The sequence below is a fragment of the Oreochromis niloticus genome, linkage group LG16 (genome assembly GCF_001858045.2).
Source record: "Oreochromis niloticus isolate F11D_XX linkage group LG16, O_niloticus_UMD_NMBU, whole genome shotgun sequence".
In the NCBI taxonomy this organism is placed as follows: domain Eukaryota; kingdom Metazoa; phylum Chordata; class Actinopteri; order Cichliformes; family Cichlidae; genus Oreochromis; species Oreochromis niloticus.
Window position 1 is genome coordinate 20,551,913 of NC_031987.2, and position 17,344 is coordinate 20,569,256.

Sequence of the window (17,344 nt, forward strand, 5' to 3'; positions counted from 1 at the left end):
CTCAAACACATCTAACCTGGAGACAAGCTTTGCTCGTTCATTAATTATTTCTAATGGTTATTTTTGTGTCAGTGCAACCACTCTCTAACAAACATGCTCTTAAAAGGTATGGGAAAACCTCCGCTGTATGCAAATTCCTGTATGAAATTCTCTCTATCGAGCTTTTGCTCAATAGTTACGCAAGGCGGCTAGACCTGACAGTGTTTTGTTTTTTGCTATTTTCAAAGTGCTCGGCAGTGCTACATGGCTCTGTTAAACAATGGCATGACTTTACAAGTAAGCTAGCAGTGTGTTAGTGCACTCTGTCAGCCCTGAAGTGGATGTCGGCTTGTAAGCAGAGCCCGGTCTGTGAAACATCACGGCACATTCAAGTACACCCTGTGAACTATAAAAACTTGTATTCAAATAGCCAGAAAGGTTTTTAAAATACAGAAGTTTCTATTCTGTAATCAGCCATTTTTTCTTCTTCTTTCACAGCATTTAGAAAAAAATAAACACAGCAAAACAACAACAAAAGTCTGTTTCAGTTTTTAGAATTTCTAAAACAAATCCAAATCTAATCCTCAAAAAAATGTAATCTAGTTTATGCCTAGGTGGTGGTCTTTACATGTTTAACTACTGAAGGACACTAAGGTAATTAACGTGTTTTTTCCCTGTCAGGTGTACGACAGGGTGGTCGGAGAGCAAGTTCTTCCCCTGGACAGACGGTTACGGAGGCTGAGGGCTCACTGCGGCCCCGTCGCTGGCTCCATCTTTGCGTTTGTGGCTGTGCTGGACTTCCTCTTCCTGCTGCTCCTGCAGTGGCTGGTGCCAGATGGGGTCATGGATCTCGCCGTCAACGCCACAGGCCCTCAACAACAGTGGAGACAGGAAAAGAGCAATAAAAATGACGCTTACTCCTGACATGCCACGGAGAGAGCAACAGAAACAGAAAGTTGATGACGGTGACCTCTCAGCACCTCTGCCTCTCATCAAACTGCTTATATACGTTTCGTATGTGATCTTCATGGTGCGGACTAACATTTTGTTTACATTTACTCACCAAAAGGGAGCTGGGAAGAGACTTTTTTAAATAACTGGAATTTGTTGCACACCTTGAGAATTTATAAGCACTTTTGGAAAATGTAAAGATGACATTGAACAGAGGGGGTTAAGGGCTGGCTGCTTGTAAGCTCACAGGGAAACAAAGCTACTGTAACTTACTTATCGAGAGACCTCAAAGTTTGTTTTGTAAATAAAATCCACTGTTTTATGAAGCGTGTCAGAGTGTGTTTGTTTATCATGAATGCCGTGGCTCCGTAGTGCAGCGGAGTACACACTCCTACCTGCTGCGATACCTTTGTGAATGAGGAAGCATCCAAAAGTAGCTTTCTTGTTTGCCACTCCTTTGAAACCTGGGAGCTTGTTTTTCTTTTCTTTTTTTCTTCAAATGATAAGTCAACTTTCAGACAACCCAACGTGGGAACTAAAGTGTACTTTCTAATATGTATGGTATGTACTATGTTCTCACATGTAATTTTTGCAGATCCTGGAGAGGCATCAAAGAAATATTTTTGTAGATCAATCTGATTGTAAGGAAGAGTGCCAAAAAAATCACAACCTTGTGAAAAAGGAGCTGATAAAGAGGTGTCGCTTTTCAGGGTCAGCAACGGGGATTTGCAAAACAGAAACGAACATCATATCAAGAAGTTCAGCATGTGTTCAATGTTGAGACAAAATGTTTCTGCTGGAGCTAGGGACTTTTTTTTTAGTTAGTTTAAGGCATTTCATTTAGTTCATGTGGCGATAATATATTTAAGGGTCTTATGTGTGTCTGTGTGTCTTTAAGTGCTTTGTTGAAGACGCCTCAAGATCATTCTAGCAGCTATTGTAATGTAATGTATGCACATACCGTTAACTCTGGCCATGGACTGGGGTGAGAGTGGGTGGAAGGTGGTAATGTGGGGGAGGTGACCAAGGGCCCAGATAAGAGAATGAGGAAGGCCGGATTCAGGTTTGTGTATCTGGCTGGGTGAGCTGGGTGAAGGAGGTGAAGGAATCTGCTGCTGTTTCATTTTCATCATGGCTGCTGTGCAAACAGACGTTTCTCTGTGGTCGCAACCTTGGGAGAGGCCTTTGTCCGTCTACGGAGGGTTGGTGTGTAACTCGCTGATGGCTGGTGAGTTTAATGTTTGTATGTTTTGTTTTGTTTTTGCATCACAGTGTTTCAGGCCTAAAAGCTTTCCATGTAAAGTCTGATGCTGCTGTAGACAATAAAATCTGGGATGAAACTGGTTTAGCATTTTAGGGTTGGGGTCATGTTGAGAAACCAGAAAATCAAGTATGTGGATGAGGTTACAGTGGAGAGGAGGATCTCTTGGTCTTTGTGCTTTCTGAATGTGGAAACATAACTAATTTGATTCTCTGTGTCTCAGACTTCTGGTCTGACAGAACTCCGCTCCATGAAGCGGCCTTTCAGGGCAGACTCCTCCACCTCAGAGCCCTTATCGCTCAGGTAACCTTAAATCTTAATTTGTACGTCGAGTACTTACAGTGCACAACCCAAAGACTTCTTGAAAAGAAGTACAAAGAAAATCCTCTGATCTCCCCCTGCAGGGCTTCCATGTAGACACAGTCACCATGGATGGGATTACGCCGCTCCACGAGGCTTGCCTCGGGGGTCGTTACGCTTGTGCCAAGTTTCTTTTGGATAATGGAGCAAATGTAAGAAGGATGAGTTTAATTTTTCTGTCATCAAAAAACCCACAAGTTTTATTTTGCGTATCCTTGAACTTGATGCCTGATGGAGATTATAGATCCTTTGGCTGTTGTCCAAAACAAATGTGAGGTCAGGCATAAAGTTGATGTATGTGACGTGAGATAATTAAGGGATCATCGCTCACTCCTGGTATTTCTTTCTTAGACAAACAAGGACTTGGAAAATGATTCTGTTTAACTTGTCTAGGATTAAGGTTTCATCAAAAAAAAGAAAAAACCCACAGAAGTATACAGTGGCTTTCAAAAGTATTCGGCTCCCTTGAACTTTTCCACATTTTGTCACATTAGATCTACAAACATGAATCAGTTTTATTGGAATTCCACGTGAAAGACCAATACAAAGTGGTGTACACGTGAGAAGAGGAAACGAAAATCATACATGATTCCAAACATTTTTTACAAATAAATAACTGCAAAGTGGGGTGTGCGTAATTATTCAGCCCCCTGAGTCAATACTTTGTAGAACCACCTTTTGCTGCAATTACAGCTGCCAGTCTTTTAGGGTATGTCTCTACCAGCTTTGCACATCTAGCGACTGAAATTCTTGCCCATTCTTCTTTGCAAAACAGCTCCAGCTCAGTCAGATTAGATGGACAGCGTTTGTGAACAGCAGTTTTCAGATCTTGCCACAGATTCACGATTGGAGATTCATGTTTGTGGCTGTAATGTGACAAAATGTGGACAAGTTCAAGGGGGCAGAATACTTTTGCAAGCCACTGTAAGAATGTCTTATCGTCAACACTCCTTTGTTGTGCTAGCATGGTCTCAAACACGTTTCAGAACCTCAAAACTTTGAAATCATGTACAGATGCGCCCTAAAGAGGTTACAGAAAAGGCTACATTTTTGAAAAATATATTAAATTAAGAGCATTTGGGTTGGAAATGCAGGGATTAAAAGTCTTTTTTTCCAAATAAAGATTATTTTTGAACTCATAAAACAAATTATTTTATCTGATATTTTGTATTTAGTGTTACGAATTTATGTACCGTCTCATTGCTTTGATCATACATGAAAGCGGATCCCTTCACTTTTGATTTGAAAAGTATTTGATGGATTGAAACTCAATCCTGAACTTCACATACACTAATAAAACACTGGGGGTGGGGAATCTAACAATTAATTTTATCATTGTAAAGTTGATATAAAGACTTGGTATTGTGTCACAAGAGAGTAAACCCAGCAGATGGACTTTAGGCCTTCAAGTATTAAAAACAACCCCTATATTTAAAATCATATTAGCTTGTCCAGTTAAATAACCAGAATATTAGTGAGGGCTTATGTGTAAGTGTAGTTAATGCAGTTCTTTTGGTAAACCAATTAATTTACAGCTGAAAAAAATCTGCATCTCAGTCAGGTCTCAGGTGCTTGATTTGATTGATTTGAGCATCGCACTCACTTTCCTGTAAATTTCACTACAGGATGCCAGAAACTGTGCTGTTCAAAAAGAGCTGAGCTCATTTGGGAACTCACAGATTCTCCTGATTTAACACAGATTTTTATTTTCACATGTCTTAAACAACATCTGGTGTTTTTGCTGAAGAGTTTAGATTTTTTCTGGAGAAAGGTCAGAGCGGAAAACTGCTTTCAGTTGTTGGTTGTCTCGTGTGTTTGCTCTGTTCGAGTGTTTGTGTATGTTTGTGTCACATGCATGAATAAATAAATGAGGTACACTCCTTTCTTTTGGATGCATTTTCTCACAAACGTCATTCTCAAGGCAATGGCAGTGTCAACAGATGGCGCCACACCTCTCTTCAACTCCTGCAGCAGCGGGAGTGCTGCCTGCCTCAAGCTCATCCTGCAGCACAGTGCCTCCATCCACACCACCTACCAGCTGGCATCTCCAATCCATGAGGCTGCCAAGAAAGGTACAAAGGTATCCATCTGCAAGAAATTTCTCGTTATAAATGTGGACTACATGTCAGCATTTATCTTTCTCTCCTCCAGATCACAGAGAGTGTCTGGAGCTGCTGCTGTCCCGTGGAGCTCAGATTGATCTGGAGCTGCCGGACGCTGGGACGCCGCTCTACTCTGCCTGCATGGCCCGGGCTGCAGCCTGCGTAGAGGTGCTGCTGTATTCAGGTAATATAAGTCAAGAATAATCACCAGTCACACATTTGCTTTTTGTTTGTTTCACTTCTAATATTACATACAAGCTGTGGCAAGTTAAATAAAATACCAGAGAGAGCTGCAAACACACATCTCTGTGGTAAAGGAAGGATTTTTACTAAAGAAAGTAAAATATAAGCTAAATATACTTAGAAGGAGCTTTATGGTTACTCTGAGCGTGTTCTGTTTTTTTATTTTTGATATTATTAGATTGTTATTACTGACACATTAAGTAGAATTCAAATATCAATATTATATATTTCAAATGCTGCCAGATTTTTCAGTTTACTGGATACAAATTTAATGTAATCTGTTGAAGAAACGTTACAGTGGATGCTCTTCCTGACCCAACCCCAAGTTTCAAACCAGGAATCTCACTCATGTTCAGCAAATGTGTAAACTGCGACAGTGCACTCTGTGTAGGTCTTGGTAGTCTTAAGAGCTTGAAACAAAAGAGAGTTGAATGTATCACCTCTCCTCCATCATGTTTCTTCAGTTCTGATCAGAACATAACTGAAAAGGCGTCTTAGATGAGAGGCGAAACATCTTCACAACCTCAGCGAAGTCCAGCTACCTTCTTCTTTCAAGCTCTTTACACCACGATACTCATCGTGAGAAGTAAAACAACAAGAATCCCGTCTGATTCATCTTAAATCACGTACAGTCATAAAAACTAAGACACTTCAAGGCCCAGTCTATATAATAGACTGGGCCTTTTCATTTTTTTTTAAATGAGTTAAACTTTTCACTTTTTTCCACAAACCAGTCCATCAAACAGTTGTTTCAGCAAACACAGTAACAGCTCTTTTATTCGCTACAGTTGTAAAAAAAACAGAAAGAAAGAATCAGATTTTTTTTAAAAAACTTCTTGATTCTTAAACTGAGTCAGAGTTGCAATGACTAGTTAATTATTTCATTTAGTGTTTTCTCAAACGAGAGGATTTCTTCCTTTGACATAACTTTGTTGTGAAGCTTTTCTCTGTGCCACCTTTCATCTTTGGGACTTAAATGCTCGAACTAGACTGCATATCTTCGAGTTTGGCTCAGACAAACCGAGGCACTTGAAGGTGTCAGTTGACATTTAACACGTCTGTCTTGGATTTTGCACGTTTGAAACGATAATCGCTGAGCAAAGGTGAACCAACAGATGAGAGAACCGTTCGTTCCAGCCATATAATATTTAAATACAGCTGACATTTTTTGTTCCTGCTGGGCTCTGAGTTACTTTTAGTAGCACACTCTGCAGTTTCTCTCTTTCGCTTTCCATCGGAGCAGAAACTCGGTGTCACAGTTCACATCAGCACATGTTTAAAAGCTTTTCTAATCAATCCAATCTGTCAGACGTGGCAGCCAGTCTCAAAACTAATCAGAGCTGTGCTTTGAATTTATTTTTGAATTAAAAATAAAAAAATTTTCATTAGTTACTAATATATAACAACATGCTGCTTTAACAATAAATCACTTACAACACATGGATGAGTTTTAATCAGAATTGTGTGATTTGCATGTTGTTAGGTGTTGAACCGCCTGTTTGCATGTTTGAGCAGGAGCAGATGTTCAGATCGGATGCGGGCTGGAAAGTCCTCTGCATGCTGCAGTTTTGGGGGGAGGAGCTGACGTTGTGCATCTTCTCCTGGACTTTGGAGCTGATGGGTGTCGCAGGAACGCCGAGGCGAAGACTCCTCTTGATCTGTCGAAGCCAAACAGCTCAGTGAGAGCTGCACTGCTGAGCAGAGGTGTGTTTTTTAAGTGCTTTTTTCTTTTATTGTCCTATCATTGTTTTATATTGTTATTATTGTTTTACATTGTTTCTTTTTAATGGCATTTTTATATTGTTAAGCACTTTGTGCAGCATAGTCTGTCTGGAAATGTCCTATATAAATAAATTTGACCTTGACCTTGACCTTTGACCTTTTTGCACTTACATAGAGGACCCTCACTTCCTTTTGTTAACAGCTGTGACCTGTCTCCCGTTCCCAGGTCCCTGCTCTCTGTCTCAGCTCTGTCGCTTACGTATTCGTCGAAGTCTCGGAAGGAGTCGTCTGTACAGGGCCTCGAGCCTCTTTGTCCCTCACAGTATCAAGGACTTCCTCCTCTACCGATGACACATCTCTGCCGTCCTTCACTTTTTTTTTTCCTTCGCCATTCACAAAGAAAGGATAAAAGGCGTCCACATTCAGAGAGTTTTCATCCGTAGCTTCACAATTCAGATGCTTTTAGTATTATAATAACAGCTTTCTGAGAATTGCTCAATGAAATATTTTGGATACAAGGGAGGGACGCTTCAGGATAAGCTCTGTTCATCCTGCAGGGACTTTAATGTATCAGGTTTTTGTATTTTTGTACTTTCTTTTCAGCGCTCATGAATTTTACATGATTCCAAAATGTTTTTAAAGTTGAACATCGCCAATTTTACACATCAAAGTCTTTTATGTTTGGGAGTACTTGTGCATATATTAAAAAAATAAGTTGTATAAAAACTGTAGCTCCACGGGAAGCTTTGTGGATGTCATTTGAATAAGCATCAGCTGGGGGTGAAAACTGCAGATCAGACCTTTTTGTAGCTTTGTAGCAGCCACAGACTGTGTGCCTATGAGTACAACACAGGAGAATTCGCACCACTAATGTTAGAGAGTTGCATTCTGGGTAATGCAGGTGGCAAGTTTTGAAGAGGAATGTAAAAATAAAAAAAAAACAAATCTTATGTTAAAATTATTTTTCTCATAAATGTTTCCAATGGTTGTGTATACTTTACATGTGGCCTGTTTTGTTCACATTTCTGTGTTTTTATTTGTGGAATCTTTCATAGTAGCTTCCATGAGCGTTATGTCTTGGAAGCTGCACTTCCATGACATAAATCTTGCATTACACCACATCCCATAGATGCTCTGCTGGAATTCGATCTGGTGACTGCAGAAACTGTTTGGTCACAGCGAACCTGTCGTCATGTTCAAAAAACTAGATGATTTGAGCTTTGTGATATGGAACATTAGAACAGTAACTAACTGAACTAAGTCAAATAATACAATATATTACAAGGTTACAAAATATAACAAAATAGCCCTGATAAACACAAAACACTGTAGTTATACATTTTCCAGTATATTACACCTAATTAAATAGTTGAAGTTGAGGTGCACTTTATATCATGTTGACTTTATTTTTTCTGTGGAGGATGTGCTGCGGTGTGTATTTGAGTGTTTTAGATGGAGGAATTGTACCGCACGTTAGCCACAGGCAGGAATGATTTCCTGTGTTGGTCAGTGGTGCATTTAGGGTAATCCAAGTCTTTCACTGAATGTGCTCCTGGGACTGGACCTCATGGAGTGGCTGGGAGGTACTGTCCAGAATGGTCCTTAACTTGGACAACAATACTCAGATATGTTGCATGATGTTGGTACCAGCATGCCCAAGAAAATGTCCCTGCACCATCACACCCCCAGCAGCCTTAATCAATGATACATCATCTGAATGTTGCAGCAGAATTCCAGACCAGGAAACATTTTTTAAATCCTCTGTTGTCCAGTTTTGATGATCTTGTGTGAATTCCAGCCTGATGTGTTCTCCTGCTGCTGTAGCTCATTTGCTTCATTTCACTGTGGATTCAAAGATGTTCTGCATTTCTTTGCCTTCTCTGAGTCACTGTTGCCTTCCTACCAGCTTGAAACAGTCTGCTCATTCCCCTCTGACCTCTGACATCACCAAGACATTTTCTCCAAGAGAACTGCTGCTCTGTGGATATTTTATCCTTTTCACTCAATTCTCTGTAAACTCTAGAGATGGCTATGCAGGAAAATCCCAGTGGTAGCTCAGTTTGAAATTCAACACGGCATCTTGACTATGGCTACATGGATAAATGTCCTGATTTGCTGCCATGTGATTGGCTCATTAGATATTTCTGTTAATGAGCAGTTAAAAAAATAAAGTGGGTGATGAGTGTATTTATGTCACAAGACCCTCCTCAGACGCCATCCTGAAGAGAACAAAGCTTCTGTTTTCTGCTTGATTACGACTGAGCTGCGTGTGAATGATACATTTGTGTACTTGCACAAGCCGTGGCTCAAAATAAGAGTTTAATAAGGAGGGGCAGAAAAATAAAAACAAAATAAACTGAATGAAAACAGCAGCGGCAGTAAAGGATCCAAATAACTGAGGGTTAGAGTGTGTTTTGTGGCTGGTGTTGCTCAGGGGGAATTAATTTTCTGACTTCAAATGTCACTCTGAAAGGTCACCTCTGCAAAGACCTGAAAGAACTTGTTGGAACAGATTTAACTTGACGTGTCTTTACCTAGACAGCAAAGAAAAACCTCAGCCTTAAGGAAAGGCTTTGTAAGGGCTGTATACAGCATGTACCGCTGATTTGTAAAGGTGTGCGTTTAATGAGTCTCCTGCTGCTCAGTTTGAAATTCAGCACTTACCATCAAACGTCTGATATAAAATTAAGTCTTAATTCATTGCTGATTCATTCAGACATTACAAAAAAACTCAATCAGGCAATTAAATATAATTATTACCGACAAGATGATTTTATGTCTCAGTTTCGAGCTCCGTTCGGTCGAGTCGCTCATTAGGAAAAGGTCACACTACCAGCTCAGTGAAAGACTTTTTATTACGATACAAACGAACTCATCCCCAGGTTTTATATTTATTTAGGTTTAACGAAACACAGAAAAAGGTTGCTTAAAAGGAAAACCGGAGATAATAATACAGCAAAATGTTAAGAAAGAAGGCATCCGTTATTTCTAAGTTGATGCTGGACTAATAAGGCCATTTTATGTTTGTTTATTCTTCACATTTTTACCACTGTACATTCATTTTTGTTGGGATTTACATTCTTACTCCGATAAAGGACGACACAGAGCAGTTGAGGTTATATTTCGTGACTAAAAATTAGTCACAAAATAAAAATTTAATTGAATATTCATCCAAATAAAAGAGATGAAACAACAACTGCTTGCTTTTAATGGCTGCAGCAATACATCAAAAGAAGAAAAAAAAAAGGCTGTTGGGTTAATCTTCAAACATCTTACTCTGTAGCAACAAATATCTGCTGGATGCAACTGATACACTGCACAGCTGTACACAAGCAATCAACACTTCACTACCTCACATTACTGCACACACAACGTGTGATATCTCACAGTTTTAATAATGGGATAAAAAAAACAGCTAATAAATGTGGCTTAATGTTTCTCTGCAGTACACTGAAGCGCACAATTTACTGCGTTCAGCTTGAATATTTTACAGCTCATGAACTTTCAAATGTCACAGACGATCGCTCCTCCGCTGACATTTTTCCTTAAAAATGGCATACTGTAGATATAAACAAACAACAAAATAAACATTGAGCCATTTCATGCATGGTTCACAACGCAAGTGGGAGTGGAACACGTCATTTAATGCAACAGAAAACTATATAATATACAACAACATCAGTTTTATTTTGCGTGGTTTGTGGTTTTACATCAACAAGTCTGCATCATGTTTTTAAAGAAGACTTCATATAACTTATTTTTTTATATTTAGGATTATAGGTTGACAGATGTTCATATTCAAATGCACTCACTGACCACCTTATTAAGTGTTCACAAATATCTAATTACCCAATAACATGCAAGCAACTTAATGCATTTAGGGATGTAGACATGATCAAGGCGACCTCCTGAAGTTCAAACCGAGCATCACAATGTGGAAGAGATGTGATTTAAGTGACTTTGAACATGATATTGTTTGTTTCAAAAACTGCTGATCTCCTTGGACTTATTCCCATAAAACCCTCTTAAGGGTTTATAGAGAATGGTCTGAAAAATAAAAAATATTCAACGAGCTGCAGTTCTCTGGGTGAAAATGTCTTATTGATTTCAGGGTCAAAGGAGAATAGTCAGACTCATCTGAGTTAATAGGAAGGCATTATTAATTCAAATAACCCAGGTCTGCAGAAGAGCATCTCTGGATGGGCTACAGGAGCAGAAGACCACACCAGGTGCCACTCCTGTCAGCTAAGGACTGGAAACTGAGGCTACGTTGCCTGGTTCAACGGGTTTTAATTCCTGCTGGACCCTTTGACTAGTAGGATCAGATATTGGCATAAACATGAACATAGAAATCCATCCTGCGTTGTATCAATTGTTTAGGCTGCTGGTGGTTTAATGGCGTGGGTGATTTTTCCCTTAAAACCCCTTTTCTTGAACAAGACAATGAGATCACTGTACTCAAATGGCCTCCACAGTCACCAGATCTTAATCCAGCAGCTTCGGGATGTGTTGGAACATCATGGATGTGCAGCTGTTCTGCAGCAACTCTGTGATGTTGTCGTATCATTGTGAAGAGAAATCTCTGAAAATTGTTACAGGTACCTTTTTCCATCAAACTCGGTTTAACTCAGTACTAGTATGGTGTACATAAAAAAGTAGCTCATGAGTGTATGTTTTTTTTTCCTTTCTATTTTTGTGTAGCACTGAGATCAACTCATCATACATTTCCTTATACAGTAACCTATGGCAGGCACGGCCTGCAACATTAAGCAGTGGTTTTAGTTTATCCAGAACATCTGCTTGTATTTTACTAGATATGATTTATACAGTTTCACACAAAACAGATTTCAGTTATATAAAGCTTATATATAGAACCATAGATATTTAATGGATGGATGGCTAGGCTATAATTGTAATTAATCAATTCATATACAGCCTGTGTATTCTAGCCGTAAATTAAATTATATACAGCTTATAAATTAAACACTTAATCCACCATAATGTCTTAAAATAGGCACACAATCAGAGTCATGTTTACCAAAGAGAGACATCATGCTCCTTTCTGTTCTTGTTAGGATGTAAACTGAAACTATGAAATAAGCATAATTGGTTCCTTTCACATTAGACTTAGTACAAAAAGTATTCACCTCGAGTAAACAATATTTGCGACAAGCAGCCTGAGAACCTTAGGAATTAGGTTTTTTGTTTACCAACTGTTTTTGCGGTGTGCATGCGTGTGTGTTTGGGGGGTATAGGGCATAAGTTGTGATAGCTGGTAACCCTGACCACATATAAGGCCAAAACAAACTTTTTTCTGACAATTTTTGAAACTGGAAACATTTTAAATGTGGTCGTTGTTCCCTGATTGTCAAGAATTTGGAGAACAATGTATGAAGAACCAAAATTACATATTCTGATTGTTTAGACTTTGGTTTGAGGTCACGACAACTTAGACCTCAGAGGATCTTTAATTCATTTATAATAATTTTCTATCATGTTACTGAACTCAAAAGTGGCTCAAATCCTACCGAAGCATGGGTGTGAAGTTCATGAACACGGATTGGTTCAGACGGTCGTTACATTTGTGCTCCTGCTGCTCTGGCTGCGCAGCTCTCTGGGAGCGGAGCAGCACAGCAGCTGCTTTTTGAAGTGTTTCCTGAAGCTTTTGCTCATCAGGTACAGAGCAAATGGGTTCACACAGGAGTTGGTGAAGGCCAAGATGCGAGCGCACACGCTGGCGATGAAGTGGCCCAGCGACGTGTCCACCTGGTCGTAGTGGTAGGAGCGGTACAGGTAGATCACATGACTCGGGAGCCAGCAGAGCGCAAACAAGCCGACAAACACAAGCACAGTTTTAGCCAGACGCTTCCTGGACCTGATCTGACAGGAGAGGAGAGAGAGGAGACAGTAAGTTCTGCATCAAATGGATGGATGGATGGATGGGTGGAGCTTTAGGTCTGAAAAGTAGAGCCAAATGATTCTTGCAATGGCCAGCAGGGGGCGACTGCTCTGGTTTAAAAGAGAAGTTTGCCTGTATAGAAGTCTGTGAGGACATTACCTAACTTTGCCCTGAATTTATGACCCCAGTGAACACTTTGCTGATAAAGTTTTGGTCTCAGTCACTTGTTTAAGTGTTTTTGAGTCTTTCGTGATATGTACTTTGTAAATTAAGGTCTAATTTAGAGTAAAAGAAGCAATAAAGCAAGGTGTGCTGTAGAGAATCATTTGGCATTAACAGTTTGACTTGTGGAGAATTTTTTGTTCAGTGAAGCTATCACATTTTGCAGTCCGTGCGTGGCCTGTCTACATGCAGAAACTGTCAGTTGTCAGATGGGCACAGTGTCAGAAATATGTGGTGCAACTGGTCTGTCGATACTCCAGCTTGTGTGCTGCTGGTCCATCAGTCAGCTGGGGAGAAGAGTGAAAGAAAAGTGTTTTCTGGTCGGGACCTTCCTGTGTGGAGTGGGGAGAACCCACATAGACACAGTTTACCCTGTGTCTGCGTGGGTTCTCACAGGTACTCCTGCTTCCTCTCACAATCCAAAGACATGCAGTTAGTGAGGTTGGTTTAATTGGTGATTCTAAATTGCTCATAAGAGTGAATGTGAGACTGAATGGTTGTCTGTCTCACAGGCCCGTGACCTGTCCAGGGTGTACCTGTAGTATCAGGGATAGACTGCAGCACCCTGGTAGAGTAAGAACTGGATCAACACAAGCCTGAATGGAAAAAGTATTTTGTTCACATTTCTGGTGAACTCTGCTGTTGCTCCCATCCCTGTCCCCCTGATATGTTAACTAATCAGCTGATGCACATCATCATTAATGCTGAGCAACATTTGGGATTTTTGAGTGCATTTGCATTGGTTGAAAACTCTCTCAACAGGCTCTATGTACGCAAATACATATGAATATTGGACACAGTCACTGTAGCATAAATGAAGGATCATGAATGTGAAGTTGTCACACTTGGTTTCATAAACCTAGGATGGCAAAGGCCAGAACTTTTAAGTTGAAGCTTCAAAACAGGACTTTACTAAGCAATTAACCCAGTGTGTAACACCATTACGAAGGCCTCATTAGACATAAAAGTCTACAGTCTAAGGTTGTGTTTGTGTTTTTGTGAACTAAAGGGAAGTTTTCACTTTGGCAGATAAAAACGTGGTTTTCTTTTTCTTTTTTTTATTTGCACTAAACCTTAATTTTCAACTATAATTTGCAGTTAATCAGGGGTTCAGGGACTCCTTTACTGGAAGACGTTACCAGGCAACCAGAGGAGTAAAAGAAGAAAAAAATACAGAAAACCTTCAAAAAACTAAAAACCCAACAATGTGTTTTCAGACAGTGGCCAGCAATTACTTTCATTATCAGCACATCCTAATTTTTTTCTTTATTAACCGTTTGATTTTAGTGCATTGAGTGAAAAATGTCCTTCATTCACTGAGGCCCAGTTTAACATCTTCAAAGTGCTCAGCAAACTCAGAGATGTGGTTCAGTATCAGACAAATTTGAGAAATTCGAGAATTTTGAGTATTATTATAGATGAGTACGATGACCTGATAGTTAGTGTGAATCATGTCCACAGTTTCTTTCTCTTTGTCTCTCCCGGTCTCTGTTGACTTTGAAATAAAGACAAATTAGTCCACCTAATCGCCTTTCAGCCAACTAACTGACCGCTGACTGATCCTCGGCTCCCAGTGCAGGTTAGTTTCTGGGTTTTTAGAGTAGGAATGAAACTTTAATGGACAGTGGGGATCAGTAGGGTCCCAGCAACAAATGCTCCAGCTCCTGAAGATGTTAATCTGGATAAAATGTGCCAATTAAAGTGAATTAAGACTTTGGATACAGCTGTTACCCCTGCACCCAGTGGTAAGCTAATTAATTGTTGTGTGGAGCCCTGTGAGTCCCGTGTCTAATCTTCTCAGATCAGAACAGAATCATCCTCAAAAAGAAAAATGAAAAGAAAAAAACAGCAAAAAGATGAATCTGTTCTGCATTTCAGAGCAGAATAAGAAGAGCCCGGGGTCTGACCTGCTTCTGAAGGTGCAGGTGTCCCTCGGCGGGGATGTCCGCGGAGCTTCTGACCAGACTGCGAGCGATGAAGCAGTAGTAGACAGATATGATGAAGAGGGGCATGATGTAGAAGATGAGGAATGAGGCGGTGGAGTGGATCTTCGGGTGGAGCTCCCCCGCGTGAGGGTAAGGGGCGCAGGTCACAAACGTCTCATTGGTGTGGCTGGTGGTGAAGGTGTGCAGGTCGGAGAAGACGGCTTCGGGCACAGCCAGAGTCACCGAGAGCAGCCAGATCATCCCTGCGCGTAAACCGATGCTCAGAGCAGCACTGGACTTGTTGATGTCCAGCGGTTTGACGATAGCCTTGTACCTAGAGGAAGAAACAGCATTTGTGAATGAAGATGAGCTCAGTGCAGTTTCTTCATTACGCATGCAATCAAAAACAACCGCAAAAAAGGAAAAATGATTATCTCGTGGCTGATTTTTAACAGCAGGCACGGTTGATTTTTTTCTAATCAAACCAAATTATCTCCCTGTGGCAGAGAAAATTAAAGCAGGCTTTGAATGAAAGGAAGCAGAAGATGAGAAAAGCTCCTGTGGCGGGAGTCAGAATGCTAATTACAGCTGGTGTTAAATACTCCAACTGTGGCTCAGTGTTTTCCTACAAGATATCTTAATAGCAGCAAAGCAGTGAACAAACAGAAAAACACTTTGATGGCTACGCTGCAATCAGCTTGATTGACTGTCACGATCTTCCTGTGTCTTTATTAAATTTGCAGGATAATTAAACACACTGGAAACTCAAAGCGTCCTCGACGCATTTTCAGACATTTGCTTCACTACAATCTTCACCCGGATCCTGTTTTTGATCTTAGATCAGCACAATGACTAATCATCCTTGGACGTGCACTCATCTATGCATGTGTGAAGTCAATATCTAAAAGAAAACCCTTTTGGCAACTACAGGAGAATGAAATAATATTTTTAATGATTGGTTTAACCAACAAGAAAATGTTTTCTTTGTACTGCATTCATGATTTTCTGGGGCAACAAAGTCATTGTTTAATTCTCAAAGATCTGAGGAGAGTCTGACAGACAGATATTTTTCCACTTTTCTGCTCAGATCATTGTTTTTTCTTTTTCGCCTCTGACTCTGTGCAGGGGTACGGACCCCCAAGTGTGAAGCTTTATCTATATTTAATCAATCTATACAAATAATAGCGCACTTAGTATTCCAACAAGAGCCCGATGTCTATCGGGTTCCTCTAAAATCTCATTTAAACCAACAGAACCGATTCTTCATTTAACCCAAAGGATTCAGGGACACTGCAGTGGTGCATGCTTGTTTTTGCATGTGGGAAAATATGAACACTGTGCATGAGATTAATCGATTAGAGATTAGTTCATCATCTAGCTCAGGTTGCTTTCTAAATATATATATTTTTTTCAAATCTGTTAAACCATATGCTGTTTGCATTTATTAAACAAATTGTTATTTATAAAATTCCTGCAGCATTTTAAAACATAAATCGAGAGAAAAAAAAAAACATCTGCCTAGCACTGATTCTAAGAGCTTTTTACAAAGAGGAGTTAACTGAACTACACAAACAGTCAAATAATAAAAATATTTTTTGGAAGCAATTTGATTGTTTTAAAATTAGACTTTCTACATCTTGTGTCTACAATGCTGGAGCCATGCGTAAAAGCGCATTTCCCCCCATCATTTGTAAGCATCATATCCTGCCGTTAACAGAATAGCACAAAGAGTTATAGCAGCTCAGACTGGCTGTGCGACAGGTACCGGTCAGCGGAGAGAGCAGTGAGAGTGAACACGGAGACTCCCACCGAGGTGAGCTGGATGAAAGGGATCAGTTTGCATCCGACGCGGCCGAAGAGCCACTCGTCCACCAAGTACCGGCTGGCATCCACCGGCGCGCAGGTCACCAGCAGCAGCAGGTCCCCCAGAGCCAGACTGGACAGGAATAAGTTGGGCACCGTCCGCATGGACCTCACCAGCAGACACGTCTTCATTAAAGTGACATTTCCAATCAGCCCCACGATGATGATGATCCCGTAGATAGCAGCGATGCCGATACCAGGGAGCCAGATGCTGAAGCGGTGCTGCTGCTCTCCGGCGGACTCCCAAAATACCCTGGAAACATTCAGGAGCAGAACTGTGCTGTCCTCAGGGGTTAACAAGAACGGATCCTCCAGCGACATATCGGAGGTCTTCAGTCTGCTATTTCAGTCCTAATAATCATGCCTTTGTTGGCTGCCTTTATAAACTATACCTCCCTGCTCACGCGTGCGTCACAGGCTTAAAGAATGGGGGGTATAGTGTGATCTGACAGAACACTTACCATTATGTGTTAAAGACACTTAAAATCAACATATTCCTCACTGAGAGGCTGGGAGGGCTATTTACATGTTGATATGCACATACTTTCTAAGTAGGAATCCAAGAATATGATTGATATGAAGGAATCAGGGAAGACTGACACCAAAGGAGTGCGTAAAATTGAGGCTACGCTGCGCATTTGGTAACAGAATGATATCAAGATGCCTTAAAGATCAGTATAACTCACGATAATCGGACTTAACTACAACATAAAGAGATTTCACGTATGCCATCAAGTGGATTTGTTTTTAATCATACTGGTTAACAATGGACTTCTATTGGATGTGCTGTGGAATTCAATATGAAGCTTTTAAAAAC

The 17,344-nt window shown here is 40.4% G+C and overlaps 3 protein-coding genes across 4 annotated transcripts in view; 2 read left to right on the plus strand and 1 right to left on the minus strand.

Moving 5' to 3' along the window:
* piga (phosphatidylinositol glycan anchor biosynthesis, class A) overlaps positions 1-1,256 on the plus strand; it is a 28,280-nt gene extending 27,024 nt beyond the window's left edge. For both annotated transcript variants that reach the window (XM_019352800.2, XM_003452927.4), the window contains exon 7: positions 661-1,256. In XM_019352800.2, coding sequence (XP_019208345.1) covers positions 661-903 — 243 coding nt within the window. In that variant the 3' untranslated portion in view covers positions 904-1,256. The remainder of the gene's footprint in view (positions 1-660) is intronic.
* A 535-nt stretch (positions 1,257-1,791) lies between these two features.
* asb11 (ankyrin repeat and SOCS box containing 11) lies at positions 1,792-7,344 on the plus strand. Its single transcript, XM_003452925.5, has 7 exons — positions 1,792-2,158; positions 2,415-2,494; positions 2,596-2,703; positions 4,473-4,623; positions 4,703-4,837; positions 6,412-6,600; positions 6,845-7,344. Exons 1-7 carry the CDS (start codon positions 2,062-2,064, stop codon positions 6,967-6,969), a joined length of 885 nt encoding a protein of 294 aa, XP_003452973.1. The 5' UTR covers positions 1,792-2,061; the 3' UTR covers positions 6,970-7,344.
* Positions 7,345-9,543: 2,199 nt separating this feature from the next.
* On the minus strand, positions 9,544-17,067 carry LOC100697445 (gastrin-releasing peptide receptor). The gene is made up of 3 exons (XM_003452924.5): positions 16,430-17,067; positions 14,647-14,998; positions 9,544-12,498 (listed from the first exon to the last, which is right to left on the minus strand). The coding sequence occupies exons 1-3, from the start codon at positions 16,846-16,848 to the stop codon at positions 12,184-12,186; spliced, it is 1,086 nt and encodes a 361-aa protein (XP_003452972.1). The 5' UTR covers positions 16,849-17,067; the 3' UTR covers positions 9,544-12,183.
* Positions 17,068-17,344: the final 277 nt, after the last annotated feature.

Coding starts and splice junctions, on each gene's coding strand:
- asb11 (XM_003452925.5), top strand. CDS start 2,062: ATGGCTGCTGTGCAAACAGACGTTTCTCTGTGGTCGCAACCTTGGGAG. Junction 2,704..4,472: donor TTTTGGATAATGGAGCAAAT/GTAAGAAGGATG, acceptor GTCATTCTCAAG/GCAATGGCAGTGTCAACAGA. Junction 4,838..6,411: donor AGAGGTGCTGCTGTATTCAG/GTAATATAAGTC, acceptor ATGTTTGAGCAG/GAGCAGATGTTCAGATCGGA.
- LOC100697445 (XM_003452924.5), bottom strand. CDS start 16,848: ATGTCGCTGGAGGATCCGTTCTTGTTAACCCCTGAGGACAGCACAGTT. Junction 14,999..16,429: donor ACTGCTCTCTCCGCTGACCG/GTACCTGTCGCA, acceptor TTCTTCCTCTAG/GTACAAGGCTATCGTCAAAC. Junction 12,499..14,646: donor ACCTGCACCTTCAGAAGCAG/GTCAGACCCCGG, acceptor CTCTCCTGTCAG/ATCAGGTCCAGGAAGCGTCT.